This window comes from Acromyrmex echinatior, chromosome 6 (assembly GCF_024713525.1).
Source record: "Acromyrmex echinatior isolate Ae372 chromosome 6, ASM2471352v2, whole genome shotgun sequence".
Lineage (NCBI taxonomy): Eukaryota > Metazoa > Arthropoda > Insecta > Hymenoptera > Formicidae > Acromyrmex > Acromyrmex echinatior.
Genome location: NC_141857.1, coordinates 10,393,929 through 10,414,526, shown reverse-complemented (window position 1 = coordinate 10,414,526; position 20,598 = coordinate 10,393,929). Strand labels below are relative to the sequence as shown.

Genomic DNA, 20,598 nt, shown 5'->3' with positions numbered 1-20,598 from the left:
TACATTTTTTTCCCAAAAAGTTTTGTCACTTTTTTGCCACAAAAAGTAAAAAAAATTTTTTTTAAAACCCAAACATCAATGGTCTCATTTTTTTTTTTTTTGGGAATAAATGGAAATTTTTTTTTTAAAGACGTATCAATAATAGAAATTCAAAAAAATAAAAAGAGTCTTTTACAAAAACCCCGAAAATTTGATACGGTGAACGCCTTTTCTTATTTTTTTGCTGGAAAAGATAAAATGTCGGGGATCGATTAGGGGTCTTTTTTCTTTTATGGGGAAAAAACAATTTTTTGGATGTATGTGTATTATATTTAGGTTTTTGGAAAATTAAAATTGACGTTTTTTTTAAGGGGAAAAATGTTTTTTACATGACATTAAAAAAAATTTTTAAAGACTTCCCTCACTTTTAAAAAACTACGAAAAATTTAATTTTTCCCCCCTAAATATATAATATTAAAACTACATTTTTCCTTTTTCGGGCGCTGTATGTGTAGAAAAAACGGCTTTAAGTCCAAAAAGCTGTAACCCCAAACCCGCGTTCCCCCGTATCCCCCTTTCCGCACAAAAATACTGTCAAAATAGTTAGTTTTGTGTTTTTCCCCCCCCTATAGAATTGGGTTGGGGTTTTGGTTGGATGTATAATTGGGGTTTTTTTAAAAATATAATTTTATAGTGTTTTTTTTCCCCCAAAAAAAAAATAAATTCCCCAAAATTTTTTGTTTTGATAAAGAAGGGGTTTGGGTTTCCCCCTTTCTTAAAAAGCGACTCAGTACCTATCTCCCCTTTAAAATTTGAACAAAATTTTTTTTCACCGTGTCGCACTTGTTCTGTTTAAAAAAACCCCTAAAACCAAAAAAGGGTTTTTTGGGTGTGTGTTTCTGTTGGGAACCCCCCTAAGCCGAAGAGAAAGATTTTATTTTTTTTGTTATTTTTTAAAAAAATTACTTTTTTTTTTTTACAAGTGATATGATTAAATTTTTTTAAAAATAAAAATTTGGTTTCCCCAAATTTTTCCAATTCCGAGGCGTTTTTCGGGGGCTGACATTTTAATTTTTGGCCCCAGGGGGTTAAAAATTTTTTTGGGGGTGGCTACTAACAAAATGTCACGCCTAAATAATTTTGGCATTAAGAAAAAAATCAGAGGCGTTTAAAAGGGGTGGCATTTTTTTTATGCCCCAGGCTTTTCGTGAGCTGATAGCTATAACAAAGTACCCCATAAAAATTTTTGGCTAGTTATAGACAAATGTCGAGGCGTTCCTCGTGGGCTGACTATTTTTTATTTACTGCCAGAGCGTTAATCGTGAGCTGGCTAGCTATAATAAATGTCACAGCCTAATCATATTTTGGCTAGTTATAGACAAATGTCAGAGGCGTTCATCGTGGGCTGACTATTTTTAATTTACTGCCAGAGGTGTTAATTGTGAGCTGGCTATTGTTAATTTATTGGAAGAAGAATTTCGATTATTATATTTGGTGAAATACAATTACGAAACCAATTTATAGAATTTTGCGTCTGCAATTAAAGAAATGCAAATAGATGCATTGTCATGATGGAATCAAAAGCTAATTGCTTGACATAACCGAAACAAAGAAACTAATGAAGAAAAAAAACTGAATATCAGTAAATAGTTTCTTTGAAACCTTACAACTTTTGTCTGAAACGTTTTTTCTAAAAACGTTATGTAATAGCCTTAGCACAAGGATGGTCGTAATGGAATCGTAGAACGTGAATCATAGGGCAACGCATTATATTTTGGCGTACTATGCATGCCATTACACGTTCACATTCCTTTACGATTAATTATAGTCACCTTTATATTCAGCTCCTAAATTCGGAGTCTTTTTGGACACCCTATATAATATATATGTTATACATATATGTATGTATATATATATATATATATATATATATGTATATATATATATATATACAACATACATTACACAGTCAATAGTCACATGCATAATTTTTGTACGATGCTGTACGTTTATGAAATGTAAGTAAGTATATCATATTCAAAGTGTTTTAGCAAATATATACACTTACAGGTCAATGTACGTTGACTAACAGCAAGTTACAATAAGTATATTTTTACTAAATGAACACTCTGACTGTGACTTAGATATATTTTCGGATGCAACCATGTATTTGAAATACATGTATACACGTGTAATGTAATAGCACTTTTTCCTTTATTCCCAATGTCATTTTAACTTAGGATGTAACATGTCAGTACGTAAATACATTGCACATACATATGTAACTATTCCATCTCTTTTTATTATGTTTAATGGGCCTTTTACAATTATAAGCCATAAATCAGCCATAAATAAGAAGTCAAACGCTAAAAATTGGCTGTGATTGATCAATTTTTAGCTTCTGACTTCTGATTTGTAACTAATGTGTTATTGTAGAAGGCCCATAATAAAAAGAGATAGAAGTTACTCATACTTAGCTTTTCATGCAGATATAATATAGACACAGTCTATTAGTGAATATTAGAATTATATTTTATGTGCATTATGATGTGTACACATATTATAAAATATATTTCTAATTCATATTCACATATGTGTGTAGCTACTTCATCTCTTTTTGTTACGTATAACAAAAAGGTGTATTGATGTCTTCTTTTTTCTACGTTTAATAAAAAGAGATATATTTTTTATGATCAAATATTAGTGATATATACTTTTATAGTTCAATATCAGAATATACAACGAACATAAATCAAAGCTAACGATAATCAAACGCAGATGATCAGACGTAACATCTTAAAAAAAATAATCAAATTACGAATCCTCTGATAAATCCTCATTTTATGTGTGTGTATATATATATATATATATATATATATATATATATATATATATACATTCATTATATATATATATATATATTTTATATATGTATACAATTTTAATATTGCACATTTAAACACAGAGAATGCATAAACAGCTTAGCATTGATAACTTCTATCTGCAACGTATGTATATTCACACATTATAGTACATATATGCAATATTGTACAATATTGCCTATGTGTGTATTATATTTAAGTACATCACTAATATTTTAACATGATTAACTTCTACATATTTTTATTAAACATAGCAAAAAATGGTATAGCTATGTATATTATATGTGTAATATATCTATATACAGCTAATACATATCACATCCTGACCTAAAATGACATTGTACGACAGGAAAAATGCTATTATATAGGCCCATGTGTCAATGTACACTGTCAATACTGAAAATCTATAGTTACGTATTTTCAGTACTCGCAGTGAATATCGAAATACAGTTGTAGTATCACTTTTTCCTATGATTTTTCCTATCATTTAGAGTTTAGTCAAGATGTAACATATATTACTGTCAATATATGGACACGTGTTTCATATATATATATATATATATATATATATATATATATATATATATATAAATGAATACGACATTGCACATACATAATGTAACTCTTTTTACTCTGTCTAATAAAAAGAGATAGATACTTATAGTACTTATACATTACTAATATGTCGACTATATATCTAATATAGAAAATTGTATGTACATTATACTATGATAATTCTAACATTGTTGTAACATATAACAAAACATTATTAGTGAATATAAATTATAATTATATTTTATATGTACAAGTATTATAATGTACATATACACAATAATGTACAAAATATAATTTTAATATTGCATATATCATTAATTCACTAACATGTTTATGTCTTCACTAATATGTCAATAATATTTTTTGTGTTATTGTGTATATACACATATATTATAATACACATAAAATGTAATTGTAATTCGTATTCATGAATGTCTTTTTATGTACAACATTAGAATTACATTTTATACATCATTATACACATTATAATATAAAATTTTAATATTGCAAAAATGGACATAGAGAATATCTGCATGAATATCTATATATTAGGTGTTGGAATTAATTCGTAGCGTTTTACAAGTGATGGGAAGTACTTTCATTAATGTATTTTTTAATGCTCATGTGAAATAAATAACATTCTTTCATTAAAAACGCTACGAATTAATTCCAACACCTAATATATATTAGGTGTTGGAATTAATTCGTAGCGTTTTACAAGTGATGGGAAGTACTTTCATTAATGTATTTTTTAATGCTCATGTGAAATAAATAACATTCTTTCATTTAAAAACGCTACGAATTAATTCCAACACCTAATATATATATATTATGATATTCATTTATGATAATATATTATCGTAACCTAAAATGGCATTGGATGTAAGAAAAAAGTGCTATTACGGTTTCGTATCGATATATCTATTAATTAAAAATCTGTATTTTATATATATTACAGACTTTTAGTACTGGTGATATATATTAGAACACGGCCTACATTGCATGTGTATATAATACAACTAAATATGTATATAATGCAACTAAATTTCTAAGGTCCGATTCTACAAATATAAGATTAACTTCAATTATGTTTATTTTTTTTTCAATTCTAAAATTGGAAAATTTTCCAAAATAAATCTTACATTGTGGGACCGATCCTAATACACGTCCCTGTTAAGATGGTAATGTAGGAAACGGAATAAAAATATCGATAATTAATCGATCGAATTTCCTGCATGATCATATTAACTTCAGAGGGCGTAAGCAGATTATACATTGGAAATGAAAACCTGTAATATCGACCTTGATCAAGTTCGGCCTTCGCTCCAGCATCCCCTTAAGCAGTTCTTGAATCATGTAAGTTCATACATTGAACCGCTCCCTCCTCGCTTCTACCGGCAGCAGACTGAATATAATCCGCGCATTTATTATGATAATTATCAAGCTGACCCTCCTTTTTTTGACGATCGCGCTTACAACCATTACTAATTTTTCTGTTACTTTACTCTATCTCACCTTTCATTTTAATACTAATACTACTCATGTCTTCTAACAAACCTATCTCTATTGCTAGTTGGAACTGTAGGGGTTTACGGGGGAAGCTCCCGGAACTTCAAATTAATAATAACACATACGATCTTTGGTGCCTCCAAGAGACTATGGTCACCGAGAATAGTTATTTATACTCTAACATTTTTAACTTTATTAGAAGTGACATTCGCTGCCCCGGTCAACGCGGGGTAGCCATTGCTATTAAAAAGTCATTTCGCTATGACCTTCTTGATATCACTCACCTAGGTCACCATTCAATCGAGCTCATTGATATCAAGCTTTTTTACTCAAGGTCCCTCCTTTGTCATTATTAACATATACAGATATCCGTCGTCACGAACTCCTCCTACAATTATTGAGAGCCTGCTTGATTACTGATTCCCTTGGCAGATCTTTCAAACTTTCTTGAAGATCGTAATCTTATTATCTGCAATGATCATAAATCTATCCTTTTGACTTCTCCCGGCTCGCAAACATCAGTCATCGATCTTATTGTTGTAACGCCTCCTGTCCTGACTCTTGGTAACTGTTATACAGAACTCGATACCTTTTTTAGTGATCACTTCCCTGTTGTCATTAACCTGAATATTCTCCCTTGCCTAAGAACTACATTTAAGTATAAAATTAAACTTAATTCTCTCCAAATGAAAGTCTTTATTCACAAGTTAACTTGTATTGACTTTGCCTTTATTTTAGTAACAACAGATGATGCTACCTCTCAATATGATAACTTTGTAAAAGAGATCAAAGGCACTCTGAACTCTCTGTTTCCCCCTGAATCACGTACCTCGAAATCAAAACCGATGGTTGAGAAACGTCTCTCCCCCCCCCTTGGTGGACCGAAGAATGTCAGGCCGCGGTAGATGCCAGACGCGAGGCAAAGAGGCTCTGGAACCGCCAGTCAAGTTCAGAGAACTATGACGCTTATAAGCGCACTGCTTCGACATATAGATGCGTCAGACGAACCAAGAGAAGGAAATGGAAGGAACTATGCAACAGTTTTAACGCTCATACTCCGTCTGCTAAAATTTGGAGATTGATCAAAGCTTTTAAAAACCGACGTTTAGCTCCCGTTATGTCATCTGGCCAGTCACTGCGCAGAAAAATGCGATTAATAAAATCTGTCCTCCCTCTTGCAGTCCTCGAGATATAGTCTCAGAGTGTATCCTTCTTGAAGAAAATACTCCCACGCAGTGCGAAAGCACTAAATTCTTGGACAATCCTTTTACTATGAAGGAATTACTCTTAGCTATTGATTAGTTATTGAGCCAAACTAGATCAGCAGGGGCCGACCAGATTGACTATAACATCATTAAGAACTTAACACCTAAATTTGGATAGTCTTTCTGTGCTATTACAAATCTATAACAATCTTTTTTGTCAAGGAATTTTCCCTGCGGAATGGAATAAGTCAATGATCGTCCTTATCCCTAAGCCAAATGGAAAAGGTATCAGACCGATTTCTCTTCTCTCGTACCTCTTAAAGATTATGGAAAAAATTATCTATCTGAGGTTGAGGTGGTTTACTGAATCCAATGCCATACTGCCGCTTAACCAAAGGGCTTCCGCCCCCAGTGTGCCTACTCTGACAACCTTGTTGCTCTGACAAATTATATTCAGGGCACCTTCATTAATAACGCCCTTACTATATGTGCATTTTTGGACATCGAGGGAGCATTCGACAACGTGATTCCTTCTATTTTGATAGAAGATTTACAACGTCTTGGGATCCCGCCCAAAACCGTTAAATTCATAAGTAACCTTCTTTCCAACAGACAAATCATGTTCATTTGTGATGGCGTGCTTAAAGTGCTCCATACATCGCTTTGAAAGGTACCCCTCAAGGGTCCATCCTTAGCCCTTTGCTCTTCAACCTCTACTGTGCGGATATTAATAAATGTCTACACGAGGACACCCTCCTCTTATAATATGCGGACGACGTCGTTATCTTCTCATCAAACCAAAACGCTGAAGATGCTAAATCATCGGTTCAATCTTCACTAAATAATATACATGCTTACTTGAGAAATAGGGGCTTGGAAGTTTCCCCCTCAAAAACCCAATGGATGTTTTTTACAAGGAAGAGACAGTCACATCCGGACATTAAACTACACATTCAGAATGTAGAAATTCCTAGAGTACAATCTGCCATCTTTCTAGGCTTCACTCTCGATCCCAAGTTGAGTGGCAAAGAACACCTAAAGACCTTGGTTAATAAGGGACGCAATCTTACTAATATACTAGCAGTTCTCGCAGGCACTAAATGGGGATCTCGTCCAAGCTTACTTCTCTCACCCTTTATAGAGCTGTATTTCGCTCTGCGAATACGGATGTCAAGTGTTCAAGTTTAAGGGCAATAAGACTGAATTTTTACAACTGGAAAGGTTAGTCAACAGAAACCTGCGTCTTGCTCTCGGATACCGACTATCTACACCTATTAACGTCATTATGGCCGAAGCAAAGGAAACTCCTCTTAACATCAGATTTGGCTATATGACCTCGAAGTTCATCTATAAGGCTTTCTCCAGGAAGAACTCTCCAGTACTACACAGCTTTGAAAGCTTGGAACAGGCTGCATACTCTCCCTCAAGAAGACAATGGCTTCTAGCTATCTGCGTTCAAATACAGGGTTGGCCATATTCGACGGAAAGATGTTTTTTTTTCAATCATGGGAAAAAACATATTTTTTGCTGTTCATTTTAAAAATCATTTAATAGGCTTCAAGGATCTTTCCGTCGAATATGGCCAACCCTATACTATGTAATGCAGAAATACTCACTTAAAATTATCCGCAGATCCAACATGCCTTATGCTTATAAACACAGTTATGAAAGCTATACTTATGTCTATCAATTTGACAGTTCCCTCACCAATGTTCCTAAGAAAGCGAATAACCAAATATACCAAGCCCGATTCCTAGAAACTATAATCACATATGCCAATCGCGATCCCATTATTTACACCGATGGTTCCAAGTCTGTTAGCGAGGATCGCGTGGGCTCCGCAATCTATTCACCATCTTAACGTTGCACTCAAGTTCAAGCTTTCCCCGGAGACTTCAATTTTCTCAGTCTTGGGCTATTCTTCAGGCAATTAATCTTATTGAAGATCGATGTAGTGACGAGGCTTCCATCTGTTCTAACTCTTTAAGTGCTCTTCAGGCTATATCGTCTCACAACTCTAGAAATGCGAATACCATATTACATTAGATATTAAGGATCGTCTGTCCTTTTTAACGCAACATGGTTTCAAAATTAATTTTATTTGGACTCCTGGTCATAAAGGTATAATCGGTAATGAGACTGCAGACTACCTTGCCAATGAGGCCGCCCTTTGTGGACACTGGCCTAAATTTAAAATATCATTTCAAGACTTTTTTATGGTCTCCAAGCAATCTCTCAACACTAAATTTCAAGCACATTTAGATCATTGTGCAACATTTAAAAGGCAGCTATATGATGATTTTCATAGAAGTAACTCAGCTAAATCCTGATTCTATCATAAGAATCTTAAAAGAGAGGAGATCGTCACTATCTCCAAAATTAGATCTAATCATTATAATTTAGCATACAGCCTGCATCGTAAAAATATTGTCAATTCGCCTGCATGACCCTGTGGTGACCCAAATCAGGACATTAATCTCTTTTATTGCAACTTTGTATTCATAAATCGACTAAACTTCGTGATTACCTGAAAAAACACTTCCCATTTCATCCCCTTAATATTCATTGTATGATTAACGATCCCCCCTCTACCTTGTGTCGTTTAATTACTGCATATCTCAAATCTTTAAACCTCAGTATCTGATTTCCATGAACATATTTTTGTTTTAAGGAAGAGGCGGAGAACTTCGTTTCTTTCCTCTCCTCCCAGGGGGCGCCACGGTCTGGTTACTTGTGGCTATTGGATCACGTGCTACGCAATATGGCGCCAGTGGTTGCCAACCACGGCGAAGGACGTATGGCGGGAAAATGTTAGGTTGAGAATGAGCGCTACGCACTGCTTCTGGTTTTATGCCATGAGGCGTTTTAATACACACTTAATGCCTAACTAACTAAATACTAAATACAAATGTTGATTAGAAAGTAGAGACGTGATTGCGCGTGTAAGACGGCTCGGATACCGGCATCGTGTCGCGGAGTTACAATACTAGAACTATGAAAATACACTCTAAGAATTTATCTGACGACGCTAACAATTATCACAGACATGAATAGTGATCGGTATCGGTCTCGCGGAATGTACAAAGTAATTCGGAACCTCAACTTCTGAGTTCTAACTTACTGACTATCGCAGAGACTTACACGAGGTCTGCACGCGGCACACCATGACAGAGAGCGAATGGGGAGAGTAATGGAAAGAACGACCGTATCAGCGCCGCGACGGACGCATGCAGCGTCGCCACTGGCGCTCGCAGCGTCGCAGCTAACGCTCGCAGCATCGCGACTAACGCTCGCAACGCCACAGTACTCCCCTCCTAGTGTAAACGTTAAAGAAAGAAATACTGGTTAAGATATCGCTAGAATGAGAATAACAAAGATAAGAATAGATGAAACAAACAAAACTTGTATAATACATATTGGTTTGCTTAGTGTAATATTGCGCGAATTACATCTTAAATCTAACAGTCTTTCGCTTTGCTGCTGGACTAGGATATGTTTTTGGTTCACCTAGCACTGGAATGTCAGTTGAAGACGAAGATGCAGTGGACGGAATAGTTTCCGAGTCTTGTATTAGTACGTACGCGGGCTTAAGTCTGTCGACCGTGACATTGATGGATTTGCCGTCGATTTCAATGGCGAAGACTTGGTCCGAGGTGCGCTCTAGTACTTTATGCGGTCCGGTGTATGGTTGGTCCAGAGGACGTCTATTGCCTTCAACTTTGCAGAAAACGTGCGAGCAATTATATAATTCTTTGTGGAAAAATAGCTTAGGTCTAATGTGATGAGAAGTTGGTCTAGGCTGCAACTTTTACATAATTACGCGGAAATCTTCGACGAAGATTCGTGGGTCGCTCGGCATTTCTTCAGAGGAGAAAAATTCGCCTGGTACCTTGAGCGTAGTGCCGTACATTAATTCCGCTACCGAAGCGCCTAGATCTTCTTTGAGACAAGTTCTCAATCCTAGTAATACTATTGGCAGTGTGTCAGTCCATTGAGTTTCGCCGTGACACATTAATGCTGTTTTTAGAGAGCGATGCCATCGTTCGATGATGCCATTAGACTCCGGATGGTATGTAGTTGTCCGATAACGTTTAGAGCCAATGAGTTTAGTTAATGTGTCGAACAGCTGCGCTTCAAATTGCGAGCCTTGATCGGTCGTGATCAAGCGTGGAGCTCCGAATCTGGCTACCCAGTGAGTGAAAAACATCTTCGCTACCGTGTTTGCTGTACAATCCTGTAATGGGATAGCTTCCGGCCAACGAGTAAATCGGTCAATCATTGTTAATAAATACCTGAAACTTTTGGATGGAGGTAGAGGACCGACGATGTCGATATGTACATGCTCGAAACGAGTATCTGGTATTGGTATTTTGGTGGGTGTGGTGTGGTTATGGCGATGAATTTTGGATTGTTGGCATGCTAGACAAGGGCCCACTCTTTAATGTCTTTAGACATGGAAGGCTACACAAATTTTTGTGCAATTTACCGGTGAGTTGCTCTGCCGCTTGGATGCGACATTTGATGCACCATGTCGAAAACTCGCCTTCGTAGTGGTCCGGGAATATAAGGTCTGATCTCTTGTTCTGAAGTGTCGCAGTAAATGCTGGATGCTGTTTCCGATAAGGTAAACTTTTTGAGCTTCAAAGACGTTGATGTGGATTGCTTCAATTGCTGCAATTCATCATCCGAGGCTTGAGCTTCTGCAATCTCCTGCATATCGAGACTAGTTGGCATCACGATAGTGTCGGCGCGAGATAATGCATCTGCTACGATGTTATCGGCGCTTGAAACGTGACGTACATCAGTTGTGAATTCTGAAATGAAGAGTAGATGACGAGTTTGTCTTGGCGACATTTGATCTGACTTCTTCTTGAATGCGTAAATGAGAGATTTATGATCCGTGATAACGTGAAAATTTCGTCCCTCTAACATATATCGAAAATGTTTGATAGCCGCATAGATAGCTAATAGTTCTCTATCGTATGCACTATATTTAGTTTGTGTAGGCGTGAGTTTCCTTGAAAAGAAGCTGAGTGGTTGGAGAAATCCGTTGCTGTGCTGTTGCAATATCCGTTGTCGCGCCGATTGCTTTGTCTGAGGCGTCTGTTTGCAACGAGAGTGTTGCATTGCTGTCTGGAAATGCGAGCGAGGTGGCTTGAGCGAGATGTTCCTTGATTCGTCGAAAGGATTGCTTGAGCTCAGGAGTCCACTCGATTTTCGCATTGTTGTTGCGTTTACGCCCAGAAATTACTTTTAGCAATGGTGCCTGTATACTTGCGATATTCTTTAAAAATCGGTTGTAAAAATTGAGCATTCTCAGGAATCGTCGAAATCCTTTTTCAGTAGTTGGTTCCTGGAAATCAACAATTACTTGAACCTTTTCGGGCAAGGGCTTGATGCCTTCGGCGCTGATCACATGTCCAAGGAAGTTGACACTCTTCTGCCTGAACACGCATTTATTCGGATTGATCGCTATTCCATGCTGTTGCAGTCTACCGAACAGAATCTTTAGGTGCTCTTTGTGCTGAGTTTCGTTATGCGAAGCGATTAGAATATCGTCAATATAAGTAAAACAAAAATTGATCCTATGGTTACCCGATCCATGAATCGTTGAAAAGTTTGAGCTGCGTTACGAAGTCCGAAGGTCATGTACGAAAATTTGAAAAGCCCGAATGGTGTGATGATGGCAGTTTTCGGAATATCTGAATCGGAATATCGCGAACTGGAATCTGCTGATATGCGCGTACTAGATCGATCGTGGAAAATACTGTTTTACCATGAAGAAAGTGTGTGCTGTCTTGAAGAAACGGAATTGAGTAACGGTCCGGGACGGTTACCTCGTTGAGCTTGCGGTAATCCCCGCACGGACGCCAGTCGCTATTCTTCTTCTTGACCAGGTGCAGTGGGCTGGCCCAAGGGCTCTTGGAAGGCCTGCATAAACCCTGTTGCATCATATATTCGAACTCTTGCTTGGCTGCCTTAAATTTCTCCGGGCAGAGTCGTCTGGCTTTGCTTGACACCGGAAGACCTTTTGTTTCGATGACGTGTTCTACCGCATGTGCGGCTGGCTTGTGCGTAACCGATGTTCGAGTTATCTCTGGAAACTCCCTTAGTATTTCTTTGAAAGGGCAGTCGTCGGCGAAGGCTGTCAGCTTTGGTACTGTCTTATAAACGAGATGTGCGTTTACCTTGAAGAACATGTCGCCATCGATAAGCCTCTTATGCCGGATGTCAGGCAGCAAATTGTAGCGCGCCAGGAAGTCCGAACCGATTATACAGGTGTCCACTTCGGCGATGATGAAGGGCCACTGGAACACTTGGCGGAATCCCAGGTCGAGCCGGAGTAGCTTCTGCCCGTACGTCGGGATGATCGTACCGTTCGCAGCATAGAGTACCTGCTTATCTAAGTGCGCAAGGTCGCGCCTTGAGGCGAGTACGGATGAGACGTCAGCGCCCGTGTCCACCAGAAAATTGTGCCGGTGACGCGGTCTCACACCATTAAACGGCGATTCACCGCCGCCGAACTTCCTGCCGTCGGGGATAGTTCGGCTGCTAGTTTTTCTTCTCTGTTGACGCCGTCGGCTTCTAGCTGGACGGTTGCGTACATTTGAGCGCTCTGCCGCCGAAGCGTTGGTAATACCAGCACGGCTTGCTCGTGGGCTGAGACTTGGAGCGGCTTCTACGACGCGAATTATGCGAGGCCCGCGACCTGTCGCGCGATAAATGAGCTACTAGTTTAGTTACTTGTTCAGTAAGCGCGGATATTTGCGAATCTCCAGTGTTACTGTTCGTCGGCGCAATCGTTGCGACGGCCATGGCGCTGGGGCTAAGCACGTCCGTAATGCGGTCCGCTAATTGCGCTAGTTCCTCCAGCTCGTGCTTGCTGGACGCTAATATCGCCTGTACCTGTTGCGGCAAGCGCTGCAGCCACAACGATTTCAGTACCTCTTCCGATGCGCCATTTTGCGCGAGATCCCGCATGCGGCGGAGCAATTGAGACAGGCGACGGTCGCCTAGGTCGACCTCGTTTAACAGTTTGCGCAATTTTTTATCGGCGCTGTCCGCGAAGCTTCTCAATAACCTGTCTTTTAGCACGGCGTATCTGTCCATCGCGGGCGGATTAAGTATAATATCACTAGCTTCGGTCAAGGAATCGTCGTCGAGACATTGTATTACGTAATTATACCGCGTGTCGTCTACCGTTATGCCTGCGGTGAGGAATTGAGTTTCCATTTGCACGAACCAAAGATCTGGTTTTTTTTTCCAGAACGGTATGGACCTAATGCCGACTCGCGAAAGCGCGAGTATCTCGATAATACGCGATGGTGCGCCGCCGTCCGGATTGCGCGCCGGGGAATCGCTAGAGCCACCAGGCATGTCGGCGGTTTATTTAGATGCGCGCGTAAGGTCGAACACACGAGGTCACACGCGCGCAAACAAAAACAAAAACGCCGCGCGATCACGTCGGGGTCACCAGTTTGTGGCTATTGGATCACGTGCTACGCAATATGGCGCCGGTGGTTGCCAACCACGGCGAAGGACGTATGGCGGGAAAACGTTAGATTGAGAATGAGCGCTACGCACTGCTTCTGGTTTTATGCCATGAGGCGTTTTAATACACACTTAATGCCTAACTAACTAAATACTAAATACAAATGTTGATTAGAAAGTAGAGACGTGATTGCGCGTGTAAGACGGCTCGGATACCGGCATCGTGTCGCGGAGTTACAATACTAGAACTATGAAAATACACTCTAAGAATTTATCTGACGACGCTAACAATTATCACAGACATGAATAGTGATCGGTATCGATCTCGCGGAATGCACAAAGTAATTTGGAACCTCAACTTCCGAGTTCTAACTTACTGACTATCGCAGAGACTTACACGAGGTCTGCACGCGGCATGCCATGACACCAGAGAGCGAATGGGGAGAGTAACGGAAAGAACGACCGTATCAGCGCCGCGACGGACGCATGCAGCGCCGCCACTGGCGCTCGCAGCGCCGCAGCTAACGCTCGCAGCGCCGCGACTAACGCTCGCAACGCCACATACTTGTTTCAGCTACTAGGTTCACTCTGGTCGGAATTGCTGCTACTCTGCAGTAAAGGCCAATTAACATCGAACAAGAAGATAAAGAGGGCATAAGAAAGCACATACACTACGATAAATCCGTATACGTGCTCTTCATGCTAATAACCGTACTGCAAGCGGCTCGCACCACTAGCAGTACTGCGACCAAGAGTCCTATTCTTAAATCTATACGCAACTTTACGTATACGCACGTTGCGATTAACGAAAAAGTATTAATGTTATTTTCTTGAGTACTGTTTTGTAGCACTCGTAATGGGAAATACGTTTTCTAATGCGGAAATACGCTTGGCAACGTAAAATATATTAGCATTCTACAAACATTAGATCCAAAAGCATACAGTCGATAGCGGAATGATAATTCATACCGGCAAAAGTTATTACGTTGAAAAGGTAATTAATTGAATCACATTTAACTAGTTTTTTTTTGTCCAGCCAATGCAATTAAAAAAAAAAGTATATTTCCATAATCTTAAAAATATATATAATTTTCTTTTTTAATTATATATATTCATATTTTATTTTCTATTTTTTTTTAGCCATAAATATTTTTTCCAATATCCCTCTGATAAGAACCATGGTGGAAATATACAAGGTGAAACATTGCGCATAATGGCGCTAACAATACTGGAAATAACCAATCAAATGTTATCCAATATGCAATTTCTTGCGTATAACAGCGTTGGTATACTGGAAAAGCCAATCAAATTTTTTCCAAAATTCATGCTGCTATTGCGCAATTATAGGAAAGACTCACCTTATATATTTCCACCATGATAAGAACTCGCAAACCACTCGCAAAAAATCGCAATGTCGTAATAACTTACAGAAAAATAGTTTTATTGTTTAGCATGCTATGAATTTATGTATATGCTATGAATTTTGGAATAATCACCTTAATAGTAGGATCGATTGAGAATATTCTTGTTTGAAGAATTACATGTGGAGGAATTAAATTGTGTGTGTTTTCAATAAGATCAAGACATAAGATATCTTGTTTTACATGTTTTAAACATGTTTTATACATGTTTTAAACTTCAGATTAAATTAAACATGCTTTTTTTTAAACAATTTAAAACAAATGTTTAAAGCGTTATTTTTTTTTAATGTATTTTCAATACTATTTAGTAGAGGAGAAGGTGATACTCCAGTTACATTTTACACGATAACTTGGTTTACTTGGTTAATAATGAATATTTAAGTTTAAAACTTGATAATTACATTCATTATTCATAAAATGTTGTTGAATCGACTCGAAATTACGAAATATTTATTACTTAGGACACTATTAATAAAAATGTGACAACTTTGCATAATGGTGAATAGAAGAGAAATATGGATGATAATGTGGCCTTCCATAAAAATAGTCTTAAAAAGTTAGTTTTATTTAGAAAATAATAGTTTCGTTATAAAATTAACAAAAAAGTAGAGTGTATTACAGAATATATACATGTATATAAATGTATATACGCATATATACATATAACTTTATGTATACAGGGTATTTGGAAAATAATGATAAATCTTTTGCATAGGGGCAGAATGGACTAAACTGAGAAGAAAAGTCCTGTATCATTTAGCAATTTTCGCAATAGTTAACAAAATATTAATTGATAAAAATTGCCAAAAATTGATCTTTAATAATTTTTTACTCAAATACTTTACAGAAAAACTGCAAGAGAAATTGTTAATTTTCTTTTCATAGAGCTCTAAGAATTTTTTCAGAATTTTTTAATACCGTATTTTTTTATATTGGTAAAAATGAGAAAAATGTAGTACTAAAAAGTTGATACAAAATTCTGAAAAAATTTGTAGAATTCTATGAGAAAAAAATAAACAATTTTTATCTTTTGCAGTTTTTTTGTAAAGTTGATAGTATTTGAGTAAAAATTATTGAAGGTCAATTTTCGTCAATTTTTAGCAATTAATATCTTGTTAACTATCACGAAAATTGCAAAATGGTAGAGTACTTTTCTTCTCAGTTTAGTCCATTCTACTCCTATGTGAAAGATTTATCATTATTTTCCAAACACCTTGTATATAAGCAGCTCGGCAGCCTATAAAAATCTATAGTAACGTAAATTATAGATTAATATTAGAACTACAATTAGTTCAAGGCATAATTATTTTAAAATAAAAATCTCAAAAAAGAAGCTGTGAGTAATCAATACGCATAAAGGATCACATTAGCAAAATGTCATGCTATTTAAATTTGCATAACTTAAAATAAATATAGTCAAATAAAAACACAGAATACAGTTAAATAGCAAACAAGACATTCAAATTCATTTTTTACACATATGTACGCTAATTCATGTTTAAGGGGTGGAACACCTCTTTGAAAAAAAAATAATATTTTTCTTTCGAACCGAATCGTCGAAAGTATAAAAGATAGAAAAAAATTTCTTAAACAAAAGTACGGTTTCAAGAGTAGTTTTATTTTAAAGTTATTAAGAAAAAAATTTTTTTTATTTTTTTGTTTAACAAAATACCCTACCACTCGTAATTTTAAATTTTCATTTTTTTTTTACTAAATTAAAAATTATTTTTTTACAAATTTATGTGTAATAAAGTTACATTACGACATTATTATCATTTTCGAGAATTAATTATTAACACTTCTGTATATACGCTATCCATGCTTATATGCGTAAGTAATTGTCGTTAGAACGATAAAATACATAAATCAACTACATAAATGAATAAAAAAATTGACATGATTGCTATTGGTAACATTACAAATTATAAATAATGTTAAGAATTATAATAATTTTTATTATTTCTCCTTAAAGTGAGTAAAACTTTTTTATTCATCTCTGTACATTATTTCCTTATAATATCTTAAGATTATTCTCTTAAAGTTATTTTCAGTTTTACACTTTAATATCTTATTTACTTATCATTTACGTAATAATTTCAAAATTATTAAGTATATATTATACTTAATAATGAAAAATTTCTAAATGTTTATACACAATAAATTTATATTTTGTATCGTTTACTCATTATATTCATTACAATAATAATATTCGATGAAAAAATGTTTTAAACATAATGACTTCTTGCATCACGAACATCTTATTACAGCTATATTACTATAACCTTCGATATCACACGTTGTTGAACTTTTGCCAAAACTAAATTCTACTGGATTTTCAAATTCTTCTTGGTCTTTCATTTGTATAACCACTTTTAAACCACGAATATTTAAATAAGTTGTGATATCGCGGGAATGATAATTAATTATGTCAGAGATTGTAATTTTATTATATTATTTCTTTCATGTAAATTTATATTACTTCCTAATAATAAAACAGTATCTGAAAATCTTTTAACAAAATTTTTCCAAATTCTAAATTCGTAAACATCTAATGGTTGTATTTTCCCTCTAATGCTTTTCGGTATAATCATAGTAGTAATATGTTTTCCTGCAGATATTAAATCTGAAATAATATTGGGATAATGTCCAGTCCATGAATCGATAAGAAGAACGATATTAGAACCAATGTTTGGAAAATAAGCTTCTTCTAACCACATTTTAAAATGGTCTGTAAGAAATATATATAATGTTAAATTAATAACTATTTTATGATTGTTATGAGATTTTTAAATAAAATATAAAATATACACAGAAATAAGATTTATAATTTTATTATATTATTCTGTTTATGCAAATTTATATTTACTTTTTAATAGTAAAACAGTATCTGAAAATATATTGTAAAAGGAAATTTATTTAATTACCTGAAGAGATTTTCCACCAGATTTCGATGCTTTTACAATAACATTTATTGGTGTAAACAAAGTTTCTTGTACTCTTGGTTCAAATATACCATTAGTTTCTTTTAATATAATAAATAAAGGTGACAACTAATTTCCATTACACGATATTGTTGTATGGCATATGAGTGTGTTGTTGATGATACAGATTGCACAACACATTCTATTTTCTTTACTCCTTCATTAGACAATGACCTTCCAGAATGAATTTCCAATTGGAAACTACTTTGATCAGAATTAAAATTCATTTTTAAAATCATTTTTAGATTCGAACTGTTCGATAACTAGTTTCACTGTTTTCAGAAAATTATTAGCTCTATTTTGCAATTCAATGGAATCTATTGCTCTTCTAATTATAAATTTCGTAATTTTTTTCGAAACAATTCGGTGGAACTTTTTGAATGTTGATACTCAACTGTGAGATGCTTTAAAAATAGGATTTAAATTTCCTATTTCTTCTTGAGCTTGTAAGTCCACCTTTGTAGATCGATATCATGAACTATGAATCCTGATTCAACAGCTGCAGTAAATTTATCATATATAAATTTGGAGTAAGATAATTTTTCTATACGATTTCCATCTGAATGTAATTGTTCTTCCTATCGTCTTAATTGACGTTCAGATGAAACTCTTCTAAATTTATTTTTCACTGATTTTAGCGGACAATTCCTTTTATTTTTATTTTTTTCATTAATGTCCCAATTCCGCCAATACTCAACAGCTCGTCTTTTATAAGAACTGTTAAAGTCTGCGTCATCATTTGAACATTGAAGATGAGAATTTAAATTATCTTCACTCCATGCTTCTTCATCTTCAATTATTTCAGAATTATGTTTATAAGGTTCTTGATAATTGAGATAGATTTTTTTCTATTACTTCTAATCCATTATAGTGAAAAATACTATCCAGCAATAATTTTTGTTTATTTTAATATTTCCTTTTAACTTTGTTTCTGCTTTAGTTATTGGTGTTTCTATTAGAAATGTATAATGTATATTGAACTTATACATGCTAATAAAAGGCTAACAATATTAAGCGGATTGATAATAATTTTCAAAGATTAAACTTGGCTTTGAATTGTAATATAAAAACAATTTAACAAATTTCACAGATATAATTATGACAAAACTATCGCACTGACTGAATGTAAAACTGCTACGTGAATATTCTTACACTATTCGTTATACTTATCTTGAATGTATACATAAACTTATATCATAAATTACCGCCCAGTTATTATCTAATCACTTATTATCAATGGACGCATTCAGCGTAATAAAGAACGCTACGGAACTATCCGCTGAATGGCATACTTTCCGCATCACTCCTTCAACATGTTGCGGGAGCGGACGTCATCCTATTGAGCGAAAATTTTTTTTCATAAATTTCGGTTCGACAATATCCTCGTTCAGTTAAGTCATAGACTAGGCATTTACAACTGTGTCAAGATCAAGTAGCATTTCAACAAATTTCAGCCGATCCACCAAGTAACCTTCTCCAAATAGCCTCTCAATGAACTGCACTCCTTTTACTCCGTGTCCACATTCGAATGCAAGATCTTTGCCATTATCTAATCCGATTGTTGCTGGTTTATTTATAGAATTAGATATCGATGTCAATAATAGTAATTTTAATTGCACGTTAGAAAATGAATATTTAAACGATAGGCCGAGTTCAACAGAAATGTCAGGTTCAGTTTCTGAATTGTTGTAATTTCATTAAAAAATGACCAAAAAAAGTGAGATTCAAAGGAAGTTTACAATGTTAGAAAAAAATTGATTGCAGTTGAAGAGGAACAAATAAAAGCGATGGAACAGTGAACAAAAAGAAAACAACTCGATTCAAAGAGAAAGAAACGAACTTTTAAATTTCTTATGAAAATGTAACTATGTAATGTTATTAATAAATTTTCATTTTTACATATATATGTTTGTTTACTTTGTACACTTTATTTACTTTGCATACTTTAACTATTTTCATTACTTTGTATATTTAATTTACAAATTATTTGCAATGTAATTTCTTTTTCCAACTGCTTTCCGAGCCACAGATAGATCTTCAAATGTGTCCAATTTAGATAATAAATCCTGTTCCAGTCGGAATAATAAAATATATGAAAAGATGTTTTAAGTAAAATTTGTATAGTTTTTTACACGTGACGAATTCTTCAGACGTGAGATTTTGTAACAATGTAATTTTAAATGCAACAATTTTTAAAAAATTTATTTTTTAAAGATACCAATCTTATACAATAATTGCATTATAAAAGAATGGATTTGGAATAAAATTGTTTTTAATTTTTATTCATAGAAGAAATTAAATGTCAAAAAAATAATAACAGCTTAATATGTGTATGTTAATATATATATATATATATATATATATATATATATATATATATATATATAGGATAAAGTCGCTTAATATAAGATATCTTTTTTTAAAAACTTGTAATTTAATTTGCAACCTTAACTCCTATTTTCATGTCAATTTTATGAGAAATATATTCAAGATTCATCACCTAAAGTTATCATTAGTAGCTATAATTTGTATATTTTTTATCGAAATTTTTTATCGAAAGTGTTGATTTTGTTCA

At 34.9% G+C, this 20,598-nt stretch overlaps 3 protein-coding genes and 2 pseudogenes across 5 annotated transcripts in view; 1 reads left to right on the top strand and 4 right to left on the bottom strand.

The window, feature by feature from the left end:
* Window positions 1-11,123: 11,123 nt before the first annotated feature.
* LOC147909404 (uncharacterized) lies at window positions 11,124-12,629 on the bottom strand. The gene is made up of 3 exons (XM_087407241.1): window positions 12,625-12,629; window positions 11,968-12,553; window positions 11,124-11,654 (listed from the first exon to the last, which is right to left on the bottom strand). The coding sequence occupies exons 1-3, from the start codon at window positions 12,627-12,629 to the stop codon at window positions 11,124-11,126; spliced, it is 1,122 nt and encodes a 373-aa protein (XP_087263367.1).
* Window positions 12,630-12,715: 86 nt separating this feature from the next.
* LOC147909403 (uncharacterized) lies at window positions 12,716-14,220 on the bottom strand. Its single transcript, XM_087407116.1, has one exon. It carries the CDS (start codon window positions 13,505-13,507, stop codon window positions 12,716-12,718), a length of 792 nt encoding a protein of 263 aa, XP_087263242.1. The 5' UTR covers window positions 13,508-14,220.
* A 341-nt stretch (window positions 14,221-14,561) lies between these two features.
* LOC105148562 (WD repeat-containing protein SL1-17) overlaps window positions 14,562-20,598 on the top strand; it is a 19,381-nt gene continuing 13,344 nt past the window's right edge. For both annotated transcript variants that reach the window (XM_087407111.1, XM_087407110.1), the window contains exon 1: window positions 14,562-14,615. In XM_087407111.1, the coding sequence (XP_087263237.1) occupies window positions 14,577-14,615 (39 nt within the window). In that variant the 5' untranslated portion in view covers window positions 14,562-14,576. The remainder of the gene's footprint in view (window positions 14,616-20,598) is intronic.
* Window positions 17,221-18,164, bottom strand: LOC147909402 (uncharacterized; annotated as a pseudogene).
* LOC147909401 (uncharacterized) overlaps window positions 17,683-20,598 on the bottom strand; it is a 9,789-nt pseudogene continuing 6,873 nt past the window's right edge. The window contains exons 2-4 of the transcript XR_015545466.1: window positions 19,439-19,572; window positions 17,967-18,871; window positions 17,683-17,770 (exon numbers count right to left, since the gene is read on the bottom strand). The product of XR_015545466.1 is annotated as an uncharacterized LOC147909401 (transcript). The remainder of the gene's footprint in view (window positions 17,771-17,966; window positions 18,872-19,438; window positions 19,573-20,598) is intronic.

Excerpts from the sequence above, each read along its gene's own strand:
- LOC147909404 (XM_087407241.1), bottom strand. Across the intron at positions 11,655-11,967 it reads ATTACCGCAAGCTCAACGAG|CACAAAGAGCACCTAAAGAT; the intron begins GTAACCGTCCCG and ends AACGAAACTCAG.
- LOC147909403 (XM_087407116.1), bottom strand. The coding sequence starts at position 13,507 with ATGCCTGGTGGCTCTAGCGATTCCCCGGCGCGCAATCCGGACGGCGGC.